This window comes from Opisthorchis viverrini, assembly GCF_000715545.1.
Source record: "Opisthorchis viverrini unplaced genomic scaffold opera_v5_312, whole genome shotgun sequence".
NCBI lineage: Eukaryota > Metazoa > Platyhelminthes > Trematoda > Opisthorchiida > Opisthorchiidae > Opisthorchis > Opisthorchis viverrini.
In genome coordinates this window covers 258,709-273,928 of record NW_008751970.1, presented here as the reverse complement: position 1 = coordinate 273,928, position 15,220 = coordinate 258,709, and the positions used below count along the sequence as shown (strand labels likewise).

Genomic DNA, 15,220 nt, shown 5'->3' with positions numbered 1-15,220 from the left:
ATACAATGCTGATCTCCTGACAGTCAGCGTACCTTAACGAGGATAATAAAATTCGCCATCCAGCCAATATCTCCTGAAAGAAATAACTTTTTTGCATTTTTTTCGGTCATTTTGCTATGTGGATTGCAGGATGAGGACAGCTTGGTGTGTGATAAAAACAGAATGCCACAATTAGTGCAAAATAAGTGTCACAAAAATCACTAACCATATTCTGGTGCAAATACTCGAGGGTCTTGGACAAGACGGCCATAACTGCACTGGCTTCGCGCTCAGAAAAGCACTTTTGCTGACAAATTCTGTCCAAAAGTTCCCCGCCTTCCAGGTAGTCCATTACCAAGTAGACAAGGTTTCCAATTTCATAAACCTGAAAAAGATGGGCAGACTGGTCACATCCAAATGGCCGCTGAGGTTGAAAACAGGAAAAGCTTTACCGAACACTGTCGCAGCTTATCCTACGACCTGCATTTCTGGCTTGGTACTTTCCTCATTCACATTGACCTATTTTGGTCTTGTATCCGTTACCTTTGACGTACCCACTGGCAACAATATAAAAGTGTGTAAAATCTTTGAGTCTGACGTTCGAGGGTCTGACTGTCTGACTTCCCTCTTTCAAGTTGTTTGTGATATTATCACAGAAACTGATCAACTGTTCAGCCACCGGAGTTTGTTTCGGTCTGTCGGTCTCAGTTCACCACATTCACCTGCATAGTTTTTGTCTTTTCCGGGATAGAATTATTTGTTCATCATGATTTTCTTTCCGGAAAAAACCAACAACCGCTGGGTATAATTTTTCAGCGATAGGAATTTACTGATAACTGGAATATCGACAAAGGAAACCTTTACATCCAAGAAGAGAGTTCATGTGCGATCAAAGTGACGGCCAGAGATGTGGTGATGTTGGTAGATTGTTTTGAGTAGACGTAATCTGAGTGGCAAGGATAACTGTGCTTTTTGGGGCCACGTCTTACTAAATAACTCCTCATATTCAAGTAAACTATGTTGCTTCATTGCTATATGGGAAAGAACCGAGCGCACTTCAAAGTGAAATGAACACGCGTGTGATGGACAACACTTAGTTACGTGTTGCTTTTTGTCACGTCCTAACTTTTCATTTCAACCCGCAAGGGACATCCGGACTAACAAAGCTCAATTTACACTAACCTTCTATCGCAAGCACATCACTATGAATTGGTATGATACTCGCCAGACAAACGCCGATAAAAAGGAAAAAGCTTCACCAAATTTAGGTTAACCTCAAGCCATTCTGAGCTACCTTCTGTGACAGAATCGGTTTTTTGTGGTTTTGACGAGCTGACGTAAGATTAGTCTGATAAAAATAACGTAATACTACTAATATTTTAAGTTAAAAGTCTGATACTTTGACACAACGCTGAGATCATCCGAAATGCTAAACAAAGTCAGTAATAGGGTTACTAAGCAGCTGGCATTTTAAAAAAAGAAAACATTAGAGTTTGAAAGGAACAGGAGTGTGCTAGGCGTACATCAATGGTTTCATTTAAAAATGAGTAAATTTTGGGTAGAGCATCGATAATCTTCAAAAAGGCATCACGCACTTACGTGTCATCAAATCAACTTATAAGGTTGCTTTCGAATATGCGGGTGCTTTCGTAGATGAATTTTACTCAGGACAGTCAGGTGCGTGTTAACAACGGTCTACCCAAAATATCGGAAAAAAGACAAGTAGAGTGGAGGTGACACTACTCTTGCTGTGTCCCAAAAGTCCCCATGAGCTTCACGCTAACAAAGTAAATCGCAAATTATTGTGAGATTTGCCGCTCAAAATGCGTTCGAAATTAATTAGAACGGGTAGACTGATGCTCACTTGAATTATTGTGCCGTCTTTGTAACATACCTTGTACATTTACTGCCTACAGGCTTACAACGGATAGCGAACAAACCATTAGGCTTCGTGTGATAATTCTTCCCAGTTGGTAACTACCACATGTGCGGCTAAATCCGTGTAACACGAAATGGACGTGCCTATATCAATCATGTCTATTATTTTGTGAGGAAAGTGCACATTCGATTCGATGAATACAGCATTAGTCTGTTGATGACAGCGAATTCCCAACAACTGTTTTAAACTGGGGTCTAAAGATGAGCTTCTTACCCGGGTTTGAACCTAGGATGCGCTCTTCTGTCATAAGTACAGCACTGAAAAACACGTTTTCCTTAGCGTGCCCAAATTTCACTGGTGGTTCGAGTTAACGGTGCAGAATCTAAACTGAACCTGAAATTTGGGTGTTACGATTGAAGACGCATACCAGAACAAGTTTTCGGTACACGAGCTGAAACATATATGGAATATACGTGAACTGAGATCACATTACATAATTTCCAGAAGACGACTGGTCTCTGCCCTTTCGCTTGGAACAGGACCGACCGAACAGGCCCTGACACGGCCTTTACTTAAAACACTGATGTCACTGCAAACGAAATGTTGTTAGAAATAGATTTGTGCTAAAAAAGCTTTTTGGGGTCGGCTACTTTGAACTGGCATCCCAAAATTATAACTACGATCAAACGTTTCAATGTGACTACCCGAAAAACCATTCGGTTCAGTTTGACCAGATGTTTGACTGGAGGTTTTCTAACCCCTATGCATCATCAAATATGACAGTGGATTAAAATGCCATTTCACATTAAATGAATACAAGCAATAAACAGCACTTCAAAATTCTCAGACAGTCTTCTTAGTACGTGAGTCACTAGGTACATGCAGTATAATACGGAACATTTTAGTTGTTATGTCTGCGTTGGTTTGAGCCTATCAAGCGTCTGTGTACGCCTCCATCATCAAAACAGCACACGATCATTCTTCTAATAGTATTCTAACATTTCAACTGATTGTGTTGAGGTTACGGCACTCCTTGATCCTGTAAAGAAAGACAAACTAGTAATCTGCATAGGATTAGAGGGATAAAGGCTTTATAACGTCACAGTCAAATCAAGCTGGAAAAATAATGAAAAAAACAAATGCAAAATGAGGCGTTTATTTTCTTTGTTGCAAAAAATGACAAACGCCCACATTTTGCAGCTGACGGATAGTTTAAATTGAAGTTTTCTTTCCGGTTTTCGAGAGTGAAAACCATGTGGCTATCAAAAAAAGTGTGACAGTGGATGTTAGGCTGCTCAATTTTGCCTTGTGCTGGAACAAGCATGGTAAATCTTCTAGCCTAAAGAATTTCCCTTTTGAATGATGACAAAAATTTTCATAGCTGGCAAAGAATGAGTCATCAGATTTCGTCACGCAAAATCCCGCGTAAAAATGTTCACCCAATGCTAATTTCATTTTTCTACAAACCTTATCACCACCTCGGACCGCAAAGACCCATAGGGATGAGGTAAATCGTACTCCGAAGACAATCGTAACTATTGTCTAAAAAGTTATTTGCATGCTAAGAAGAAATTTTGGGAAAGCAGCGGTAAAAGCATTTAGCATTCCGTGTTTTTACCAGAAGATGAATATACCTTCAAGGACTTTTTCCACAACACATTTCACTAAACAGGGACTCAGTCAAGAAAGGCTGTTGAATTAGTCTAATCCTGGACAAGCTGTCATTCGGGAAGAGCAGTCAAGCCTCCATTTCAATGGAACAACAACATTGCTTTTCAGTGGAATATTCTGGGCAAATTTGCTGTGTTCTTCACATTCAGGGTCTTTTTTTCTTCACCTAAGAGCCAATTAAACACTATTCTCGAACAATAAGAAATAAATCTGGATTTTGACATGTGCCCTAGCTGGTCGTTTTGTTACCAAGATCGTTAAACGAGTACACACTGAGTGTTCTCCTTTGTTTTAGAAACTATACCACTTCCCTGATATCGTTTTGTCGATTGTTCTCCAATCTTTATATCAGGTAGAGAACAACACATACAATGAACTGCTGGAGAAAACTATTCGGTGCGACGAAGCTGACATGGGTAGAGAACAACACATACAATGAACTGCTTCGGGAAAAAACTATTCGGTGCGACGAAGCTGACACACTGACCAAGAGACATGCCCTTTCTTGCTGCTCATCATGATTGTAGCTGCGTGCGCTGATGAGTTGTAGCATCAGAATCCCAAACAACTGTCGTTGGAAAACTGGTACTTCTTGCCGTCGAAATTCCGGAACAGTTGAGGTGTATTTGTCATGCACACAGAGAAAATGAAATTGAATGAAAATAGAGAACTAGGTCTACCTAATGGGGTCACAGAAGGACGAAACCCCGTCGGAACTGTCGATGAGTTTTCAGATGGCTGACTGGTATGTTGCATCAATGAAACATAACCTACGTGTCTGAAAGCGGAAAAACTAGTTCATGCTACAACGAATATGCGCAGGAATCAGACCAAAAGTAAAAACGAATCTAATTTTCTTGGGGTTGCTGGAAAACTTTAGCAGAAGTTACAGGGCCGCTGGAATTGTAATTCAGCTGACGTCAGATGGGCAGGGGACAGTCTGAAAAAGGTTTGAGGCAGACCGTAATCCAACTGATGGGTGCTTTTCATTGGTAAGCTACAGAGGTTCAATGATCAAACTGTTCATCTCCAGGACACATCAAATGAGCAACTCTCACTATTTAACGTGTCTCTTCAACCAAAAATCAATTTGAATTATCTTGAAGGACAGATCTATCAATTACAACAGGCGTGAAATAAGTATTCAGTGCTAATATATTATCACATGTTCATTGAGACGTATGGCCATCGATAACTCCTTAACGTTTACTGTACTGTTCTGAAATGATAAGCTGAGTCACACCAGCCTTGATATGTTTAAGGCCCACTTACGTAACCATTTCCAGACGTGCTCTAAGTCTACGAAAGTCGGCTCTCAGCGACTCATATGCACGTGCTTTTTGTTTTATTTTTCTCATAACATTGTGGTTCATCAACCGCAACTTCCTGTGGCAGGAAACGAGCATTCTTCATGCCAAACATAGCGGGACAGTAATAATTATTTCCGCTAGCGACATTTTATCCTTTGACGATAATTTTTTCTAATTATTCATCCCTGTTTGATCAGCCCGTCAATGCTAGGATACTGAATGTGCTACTGCTTTTATTGCTTTGGTCCAGAAATCCCCATGAAAGAGAGCATTTACAAGCAACAAATGTTTTTTCTACCCATCTTAGATCGGCTTTACTCAGAAAAATAAACTGTGTTCCCACATGGGCTAACCAGCAGCCATGCGAAAAAATTTTATTTGCTATCATTTTCATCATCCAAATTATCTTTTTGTGATATGGAAACCTGAGAGATCCCATTGAGTTTTTCCATCCTAGCTAGGAAGGGTCAACAGTGCTGAAATCAGGAAATTCCCAGGAGACTCGAACTTGTGATCTACGAGTTAGTAGTATGAATGATTAGCATATACTATCATTTATTTTTGAAGAGCATGGTCACAAACGGAAAAAAGTGAATGCAAGCGATGAATGCTAAAGTGTAACAGGAGAATATGGGAGAAAAGAGAGAAACGTCTCATTCGAAATCATGCCAGTCTGATGAGACGAATCCCAAAGTACGTAAAGCTTTTTACATGGAAACACGCGTCTAAAGACCAACAACAAAAGAAAGGACAAAAAATGGTGAATGCTCTTCAAGGCGCGGTAGGCGCTAGCACAGTCAAGATTCGCACATCAGGCACAAAGTGTCCGTCATATATATAGTGCATGTTAGGTACACTACCGATCAATCGCTAGTGTCTGGACGGCCACTTGTTCAAACTACTAGCCTGGAGGTCGCGGGTTTGAGACTGGGTGGAATTTTTCAAGATGCGCACTGGTGATGAATTCCAATAAGGACCAGAATGTCCTTGTCTCGGAACTGACCTTTGCATTTCTACTGCACCAGTCTAGGCTTGGGCAATCTGGCAGTATCTCAACACCCCTGGATCGTCCGGGTGGCATGAAAGATGTTACAGCTGAACGAATATTATTGTTATCGGTATATGGACGAGATCATATACATTGATCTCGTCAAAAACTGACTTCATGTGCAGAAGAACTCTCGTTGTATGATCAACAAGTTCCTCTAGTCAGTTTGGGCAGAGGCCTGATGTGTTTCAGTCTTTTTGCAGTCGAATGGTTCATGTGCATGACCAGCTACAGTTTAAATGCGGTTGCCGTACCAATGCATCAGCAAAAACAACCAAGTGTTGCAGCACTATTCACATGGGGCCTGTTGTTGTTTTGAAAAACCTTGTTTTTGCGAACTGCACATCTATGCAACGCTGATGGCAGAACTAAAATAAACAAAGTGATAAAATATGACACCAGCTAAAGTTTGAGCACGTAAGCCTGAAGAATTTATTGATTTTTACGAACCGAACCGGCAAAGACTTGGTGGCGAACTGACCAAGGAAAGTACATGGTTCTTAACTCAAAATCAGTCCGCGGCCGACGGTACGAGACTAAACCTCAATGTGGCTTGTCCCTGTTTCATAACATACCATTTATGTTTCTGGGTTTTATCCAGCCACCTGATCATATCTTATCTGCGTTTAACCCAGGCAGCTGATACAAACAAAAACCAAAGAGCTCACAGCTGATCTATGTATGGGAAATGCCAGCGAATCCAGGTTCTGAGGTACTTATAAGGTACTTTAAAACCCAAAAATTCAAGAAGAATCGACTTCTATGGTCCTCCATGGAGGCAACAAAAGGTGAACGTGGGCTACACATGCCAGCATGATGCATGCGGACTAAAACTTTTCTCATAAACACGTTCATACATTAGCGAATGTACACTCATTTGCAAACTAATTTGTTTTTTTTTTTGAGCGACTTACCTGGAACCCAGCTGAATCTCTCGTTTGCGATGTTCTCAGGCAATTGAATGTGCTGCAACAGACCGCCTCATGTTTCAGTCGTCACGATATTCGAGATATCGCGATACATATACATCTTTGTAATGTACTACTCATAAGACTGCTTAAAATCCGTCGAGAGCCCACCACCGGTTTCGCCCTTCTTGAGGCTCATCAGGTAGGCACAGTCCTCGCGTTTACATCAACCTTTTGTGATACTTTGAATATAGTACCAACTGAAACATGGAGCTGCCTGGTACAGTACATTCAGTTACCTGGAAACATCACAAACGAGAGATTCAGCTGGGTTACAGGTGAGTCTCTCGAAAAACCAAATTAGTTTGCAAATGAGTGTATATTCACTGATTCCGTGCAATTAGGTTTCAAGTGAAACACAAGGTTGACGGAAACCCGGGTACTGCGCCCACATGATGAGCCCCAAAAAGGGCGAAACCGGTCGTAGGCTGTCGACGGATTTTCATCAACCTTAAGAGTAGTACATTTCAAAGGTTCATACATTATTTTTGTTTTGTGAGGCTATGGGAATATAATTTATTGAATTATAAGCTACCCAGTCCGGAATAGGTAATGCAAGATCCGCAAGAGTTGGGCAGTTAAATAAACAACCAAATAAAACAAATTAAAATCGAATTGCTCAAGACCAATAGACGTTGTATCCTTTCGGATACATGTTGGCAAAAGCCCAGGTGTATAATGACCGTTTTGTTCCCGAGAGGTCAATTTACTTGGCCCACCTACAGTTTATCCACATCTGCCAAACCTAACTGTAGGGAAAAAACAATGCCACAGTTATAGTGGATATGGACGGCTATTTGATCGTCTACATTATCAAGGCGATTGTAATTTGGAGGGTTTTAGATCAGTTGCTTGCCAAGAGTGCGCCTACATGCACGAACTCTTCGAGGACCCATGCATTTGGTCAGCTAGATTCGACCGGAAAAATCAACCTAGTATTACTGGTTATAAGAATGCCAACTAAAATCTGCAACCTGTTTTGTCTGCGCCTAAGACAAGATTCAAACAAGCGTTCCAAATTTTTGTGAAGCGAATCCTGCACTTGTGACTGAATCGGAGCAATAAGACAGGATTTGAACTGTGGTTCCCCGAAATTTCGCCTTGGTGCAAAAGATGTACGTTCCAAAAAACTCATATCGTTCACTGACTTCATAGGATAACAAGAGAAACACTATATCAAGGCGCTGGGAGAGCACCTCAAACACAAATGACTGTTCTAGCAACTCAGGAAACGCAACATATTGGCGGAACAGTCCATGTTAACCCAAAAAACACAAACCTTCAATGCTGACTAGATGTGTTCGGCCTTATTGAAGGCTGTCCATAAACATAAGCAATGGCGATCGCCTCTGCTATTAAAACCGTCTTTACTGAAGCAGTTTGATCATCTTATCGAATTGGTAGCAGTAAAAGTTGAGGGACTGACGTTACAAACTGTGTGCATTTGGGTAGTGCTATCTACACTCAGGGAATTCGTGAAGGCCGACAGTAAGGGCTTAATCTTTGAAGACGTAGAACTAAGTGTCTGCAGTATAAGGAATAACAATATATAGTATATATATATAATATAGTGTATATTTCGCCACATCCACTGTGGCAACAACACAGAAAAAGGAAAGGACCAATTAGCCTGATTTCATGACTAACAATGTTGGCAGATACACTATACACATTAAGTTTAGGACTGTTGTATATGGATTGTTGTGTATAAGTTGGAACCTTATCTACGGATTAACGTATTGCTCAGATTTATATCTTTATTGATCGGAGGTCAGTTGAAAACGTAAGTTCAGAAGGGCAAAATGACCAAACGAAAATATCGAGGGGGGAATTTTTATTAAGCCGGGGAGACAAGCTTTCAGTGATATAGTTAGGACCATTGCATATTTGAAGGAAACGGCTTCTCATTCGATAAAGAAACACATCATTTATTTTGGAATAAGATGTTCCTGGAATTGATGATAAATCATAAATAAAAGATGAAAACCCCCACAGTCAATTGCTAGGAACTACTGGGAGCCAGTGGATTTAGTTCGGGTTACTGGACCAATAATCACGGAATTTTGTCGGTGTCAAAGAGACCACCGCACCCGTCTACCCATAACGTGCGTTTTGTTATCAACAAACGAAGTTTCCATGCTACTGTCTACCGAGAACTTTTAAAAAATGGTTTGCACGGAAAAACCACTCAGATAAGGAAATGAATAACCATCCACTGTTATGTTGTTCGAGTGTACAATTATTTGTGCCCACAAATACTACTCATAATAACGTTGAAAAAAATTGACAGTTCAGAAGTCGTTCTTCCCTTTTTAGGGTTCGTCAGTCTCCGGGGTCCTAGCAACGACCTGTTCTACATGAACCCAGATTGTGTAAACTTCGCAAATTATACCCAGATGCACTCCAGTTTGGTTTTCACAGGAAGCCCAGTGGAATCTCTCCTTTTCACGGTTCAGCTGGGCGTGCCGCACAAAGGCCACCTCATGTTTTAGTTGGTATGATATTCGAGATACTGCCACTTATTTGTTGCATCCATCCTTCCATGTAGTTGAAGACCAAACAAGATGTCTCGATGAAAATCTACAGAAATATAGGACGAATCAACATGAAATCCTGATGTGGCAGCACATCCTAATTTCGGTCCACGTCAGTTTTAGGTTTCTACCTGGACACCTCAGTATCACGTTTAGCCAATCCAAAACGTCATGCAAAAATACGGGTGCGTCTTGTCATGAGAATGATGGCCTAAGTGTTTGTGTAGCACAGGAGTACGGGCTCGATCGACATGTTACATATGGCAATAGACCATCTGGGAGATTTCGGGAACGTTACTCGACTAGAACTTGATAACTGTTTGTTTGGTCTCTTGAACCAACTGTCTTTAATGTTGCTACGACTGTCGTTCATTTTCGTTTGTCCGGGAGTAACTTGTCGAACAAGATTTTAACTTGGTAAGGAGGAACCTCAAAAGTTACTTCACTAGAACAAGAACTATGTTAATCCTCTATGTTAATATATACACAACCATTGCCCAAGCAACCTGTTGAGCAAACACTAAGGTCTTCATAGTGTTTGGTCAGTTTCTGGCTATACTCATTTTAAAAATGTCCCGCTGAAATCCGGATTGGTAACTCCTTTGAAAAAAAACATATCGTGCTACTAAAAGTGAACAGCGAACGCAATTTTTCCCCAACCAGAGCATTTGAGTAGCGTAGTGTTCTCTGTACTGTCTTCCAGAAAAACTAAAGTTGATCTGAGTTGAGTTGTTCACAAGTAAGGAGGTAAAAACGATGAGAACGTAGAACAATTACCCACGCAGGATAACTAATGAGTTTTACGTAAAAATAAAACAGCCAAAGATAGCGACATTCTAAACGGTCACCACAGCTCATACCCGATTTCCCCAGTTCTATTCTTCTGTAACTGAATCCATATTTCCTATGCACGGGGCTGACGTTCTGCCAGACTGATGACGGTATTTTACCGTTCGTCTGACAAGATAAAGTCTAGCGGAGAAAGCACACCGTATGTTCACTCGGTGAAGAAAAACGGAAGTTTGTTTGTTATCTCCAATCCAATCATATCCTATCAAGTTATAAAAGACAGACAAACGATATCTGAACGGTTTCAAAGCGGAATGTTGTGGCTGATAGTGACATCCACACAGTGGGTGGATTGGCACAAACAAACGAGAGGTACTTGGTTTATTCTTGAATCTGAAGCGAACATTTTTCATCATGTAACTTTAAGATGAAAGTCAAACCGTTTAACTAAACACATTGTAATGAACATAATACATATCCCAGGTATATTGAGTTTATAAAATGCATTTGGATGCTGAAGGTTATTAGCCGATCAGCTATGATTGGGTTGCCCCAAAATTCGATGTGACCCGTCAAAAAAATGGAACAATATGAGCCGAATTTTCAGCAGTGCAATGCCCGCGGGACCTTATTGTCGTACAACAGTTTCAAGTGTGATCTTGAAAATTACTGTCCATAATTTCCAATCGGATTCAGCTATCAGTTATATTAAGGAAAAACGGCCAAGTAACCTCCTGTTATGTAAATTTGATCTCCGCTTTGTTCCTCCTCATTGACGTAAAAAACCTTAAACGACATCATAATTTGAAACACCAGTAACACACATTAACAAAACCACAACCCTAAAAGAAAACCTGGTTTCGAAATAATTTCATATCCACGAGAAATTGAGGCAAATTCCAGTTAAATATCTTTTTTGTGATACCGCGTAACCAAATTTATTGCAGAAAAGCCATATGACTTCTTTTTTACGTTGTTTCAAGTAAATGACAACTACATGTCGCATATCATATCAAATAAAACATAAGTCAGCCATGTGAAGCAAATTCAGTTGAAAAAGTGTCGGAAACCCAAGATTTAGCTGCATTTACTTGAGTCTAACGTTTAAAACAAATTATTGGTTAATTTATTGCATCTCGTGAAGTTTGTGAGACTAAGGTTTAAGTGTAACGTAGGATTGACAGAAGCTCAAGGCTGTGCGTACTTGATGAGCCTCAAAAGTGACGAAACTGGTCATGGGCTATCTAAGTGTATTCAGCAAACTTTTGGATAGCATGTTCCGTCAAGAATACTCAGACCTTGTTATTCCTTCGGCAGTAGTTAACATGGATTGTGACCCAAAGCTCTTCATATGGAAAGCTGCACACTGAGACTTCATAGACTTTCCCAAAATGACCATACCAGATATTATACATATGTATTATATTATTCAGATTTAACAGAATAATATAAATAGCGAGAATGATGACAAAATAAAACGTTTTTCCTGGTTGCTGGCTAGCCTTTTTTCAGCAACGTGTTGCTGTTTGATAAAAGACAGAAACAATTCAAAATATAAAAAAACATTTGTCGTATGTAAACGCCCTTTTTCATGAGAATTTCCCGGCCAAAAGAATAAAATTAGTACCACATTCAGTATCCCATCACTGACAGGCTTTGAATGATTGTAAAAAACAAGTAATTTTCGAAGCATGAAATGTCTAGCGGAAATATCTGGTACTGACTAGTTGTGACAGTGTTCAGCATGAAGAATGCTTGTTTCCTGTCACTGGTTCTCCCGGTTGACGCATCACAACTCTAATGGAATGGAACAAAAACCGCGCGCAACTGAGTCGCAATCGGTGAGATCCTACCGTCCTAAAATCCATACGCTGACGAACCCTGAACAGATCTAGTTGGACCGAGACAACTGGATTGTGGCCAACTGACGCGTAAATATGTGCAACGTCTGAGATCGGTTAGATCTACGAGGAAGTACGTCATAATGGGTTTGATAATTACTCAGCGTTTGGATGTATTTAGAGGTTTTGCACACCCATTTGTAAACGGAGGTAAGTTTATGATGTGTAAGCAGGAGACCATCAAAAGGGAACTGGCTTTATTTGGGACGTTTTTCTTTATTGAGATCTTATTTTACCGCTGATGTAAAGTTTACATGATGAGTCAGTTAAAATTGAACCAAAAGCAAAATCAACCTATTTACTTATCGAGGTTTAGCTGCCGGCAATTTAAGAAACAAACCCCTAAAATGACCACGAACACTACGATGCAGAGTCTCACTGGTCACGGAGACTAGGAAGATTGAATAAACAGACCTAAACTCTGCGCCACTTCAAAGTGTCTCTTCACATGACACCAAGGATCATACTTTCATTATGGTTGAATTCATTGGAAAACGAATTGAGGGAATGGAGAACGTTTTGTGGATTTTTTAAGCCGCATTTCATATCGAGTAAAAATACCTGAAATTTCTCGCTTTTCTATCGTAATTATAATCTAATTTATATTTCAAAACGGCCATGGAAATGTATCCCAAAAAAAGGAAGAATAAATTTCACGAATTCTACAAATTTTTGTGCGCTTTGAATTTTCTGTCTCTGACATGTAGACCTATGTGTTTACTTGCGTGTCTAACGAATAATTCATTAGTTTCAGTCGGCAGGATCATTCGACGAAACAGAATGGACAACGCGATTTCCAGCTCCATTTTGGTTTGCTCAAATTGAACCAGCTAATGGGTAAAAAAATGCATTATTGACCAGGTAGTCCGGGCATTTGCCTGCAGGAAACAAAGGTTTGTCTGTGTGCGCAACACGGGTTATTATCTGAACAAAGAGGTGGGCAAATGATCTGAGCGAGAATATACATACGATAAGTCAAATGGGAAAAAGCCTATAATTTGCACAGTGCATGAACCGATCCGAGATCTGAGCGTACTATACTGGCCAACAATAACTGGGACTAGTTTCAAATGACTTCGTATCCAGTAAAAGGTTTGCAACACTTTTAGGCTTTTGGCCTTGAAAGCCAAGTGCACGACAATCTAGTGACAACTATACTGATGCTGCATTGCATTAATCACTACAATTTTGAGGTTCCAGACTGGTGATAAAATAGTCAACATGTATGGAACATAAACATAGACAATATGATCGGTCCGAATTTAGACGATCAGACACCTGTGGATGAAATCTGACGAAGCCTGCGCCAGGGAGTTCTGTTAAACGCTGACAAGTCACGCTTAGTCCGGTTCGGTTCAGTCCCAGTTGCCGCACAACCTAACGATATTAGAATGTTAGCAGGTCTGAAGGCTAGTTCGACTCATCGAAACATAGAACTAATCCAAAGAGTATGTGGACGACGCTAGCAAACACGTTGCAGCAAATGTTTTCGACAGTTCTACGAACATCGAAGTTTGCAAAAAGTTCCGGCCTATTTCAATACTATTTCAAGAACTGCCCAAACAAATACGGCTTACATAAGTAACGTGCAAAAAGATATAAGCTGAGATGTACTGCAGGCCTCTGCTTAGTTAACTCACAGTGCCTTCATAACTAGGCTACGGACAATTTGTCCGAGTGAAGAACGTTTTTGATGTATTCGTAATCAGTTCTAGTAAATGCATCTTCACGTGCAAAGCGTTAGCCGAAATTGCATGCAGATGAGCTTTTAGTTCAAGAGCTGGGATTCTACTTAAGTTATCGTCTAGCACGGCTAAAGCACACCGATACTATCTCACTCTTTGGTTGCGTTGAACTGTAAAATAAGTCACAAGTCAACAGTCGGTTAACCTTTTATCTCATCACCGCAGAGTGACTAAAACTGTTGCGTTTATCATATGGTCAGCAAATAACTATTGTGTCATCTGACTACACATTCAAGTCAATAAGTTTCACGTGACTGGAGATGCAATAAAGCGGTTAGTGTAGTGGAACGCACTAGTGACACATATGCTGTCCATCTTTTGAAAGCGTCATTCGTATGAATGACGCTAAATGCGAATGATTTCTCGAAACACCCGCAATCTGATGAGGCACTGTGGACAGCTCTCAGTGTGACTGGTGGTTTCTTATGGCTCCTCTCTCTCTCATTTTGTCCTGTGCCATATAAGCTTTTGTAGGTGACTTGCTAGAAGTATTCAGGTAGTGTTCAGCCACACCCACTGATTCTTCAAGATCATGGTTGAATGTTCCTGCTCAAAGATGCCTTTGTAAATTGATTTCATCGATTGAAAATGAAGTAGTAAACCGTATAGTAGTATATCTAATTTGTAACTTTGAATCGGTCTATTCAGATCCACACCATCAAATAGAGTATCTTCAGAGGACTCTGGTAAGCTTTCTTCGGAGTAACAACGTAACCAAACGGCAAGTCACACGCCGGTAGCTTGCAATGGCATTTTGACCGTACAGCCTGTTATTAAAAGACTATTTGGTTCGACACTCTTAACAAATGTTGAAAAAAGAAGAATGACGGTCGCCAGATGACAGTTAGCACGGTTGAATGTAGTCAGCTCCTTGAAAGGACACGTTTGCGAACCTATTTACACAGACCAGTATGCCAGGTGGCTGTTGATTCAGCCGATTGCAACATCCAGTTTAGGCTACAATTTTGCTGACCTCTGCAAATCACTAAAGTCAGACCACATGCAATAAAAAACATCCCAGAAGAATCTTTCGTTCATTTTCAACGGTTACCTACCTGTAACCCCACATGCCACGTGAAGGAAAACGTAATGCGTTCGAAGTATGATCTGCATTATAAAAGGTATTCCCTTAACTTTAATAAATTCACTAAATTGTAAAAGCGAAAGGATACAAACCGAAAAAACCGCCATACCTAGACTTTTACTGCACACTGTCGCGCAAAAAATGCCACGTGAAAAACCAAAAAAATTAAGCAATCAATTATTTTGTATAGGGGTTGATAAATTATCAGTTGCTAGTGAAGTCCAGTAAACTGACTAAATCCAACCTCTTGTCTTGCAGTCTAATAAAAACAAACGTTTGGAGATTGTTTTCGAACAGAATTTCGGTCTTATC

General features: G+C 40.3%; 1 protein-coding gene across 1 annotated transcript in view; it reads right to left on the bottom strand.

The window, feature by feature from the left end:
- Positions 1-15,220, bottom strand: part of T265_09868 (hypothetical protein) — a gene marked incomplete at both ends in the record, with an annotated part of 94,249 nt that overhangs the window by 21,747 nt on the left and 57,282 nt on the right. The window contains one exon of the mRNA XM_009176073.1: positions 206-364. Coding sequence (XP_009174337.1) covers positions 206-364 — 159 coding nt within the window. The remainder of the gene's footprint in view (positions 1-205; positions 365-15,220) is intronic.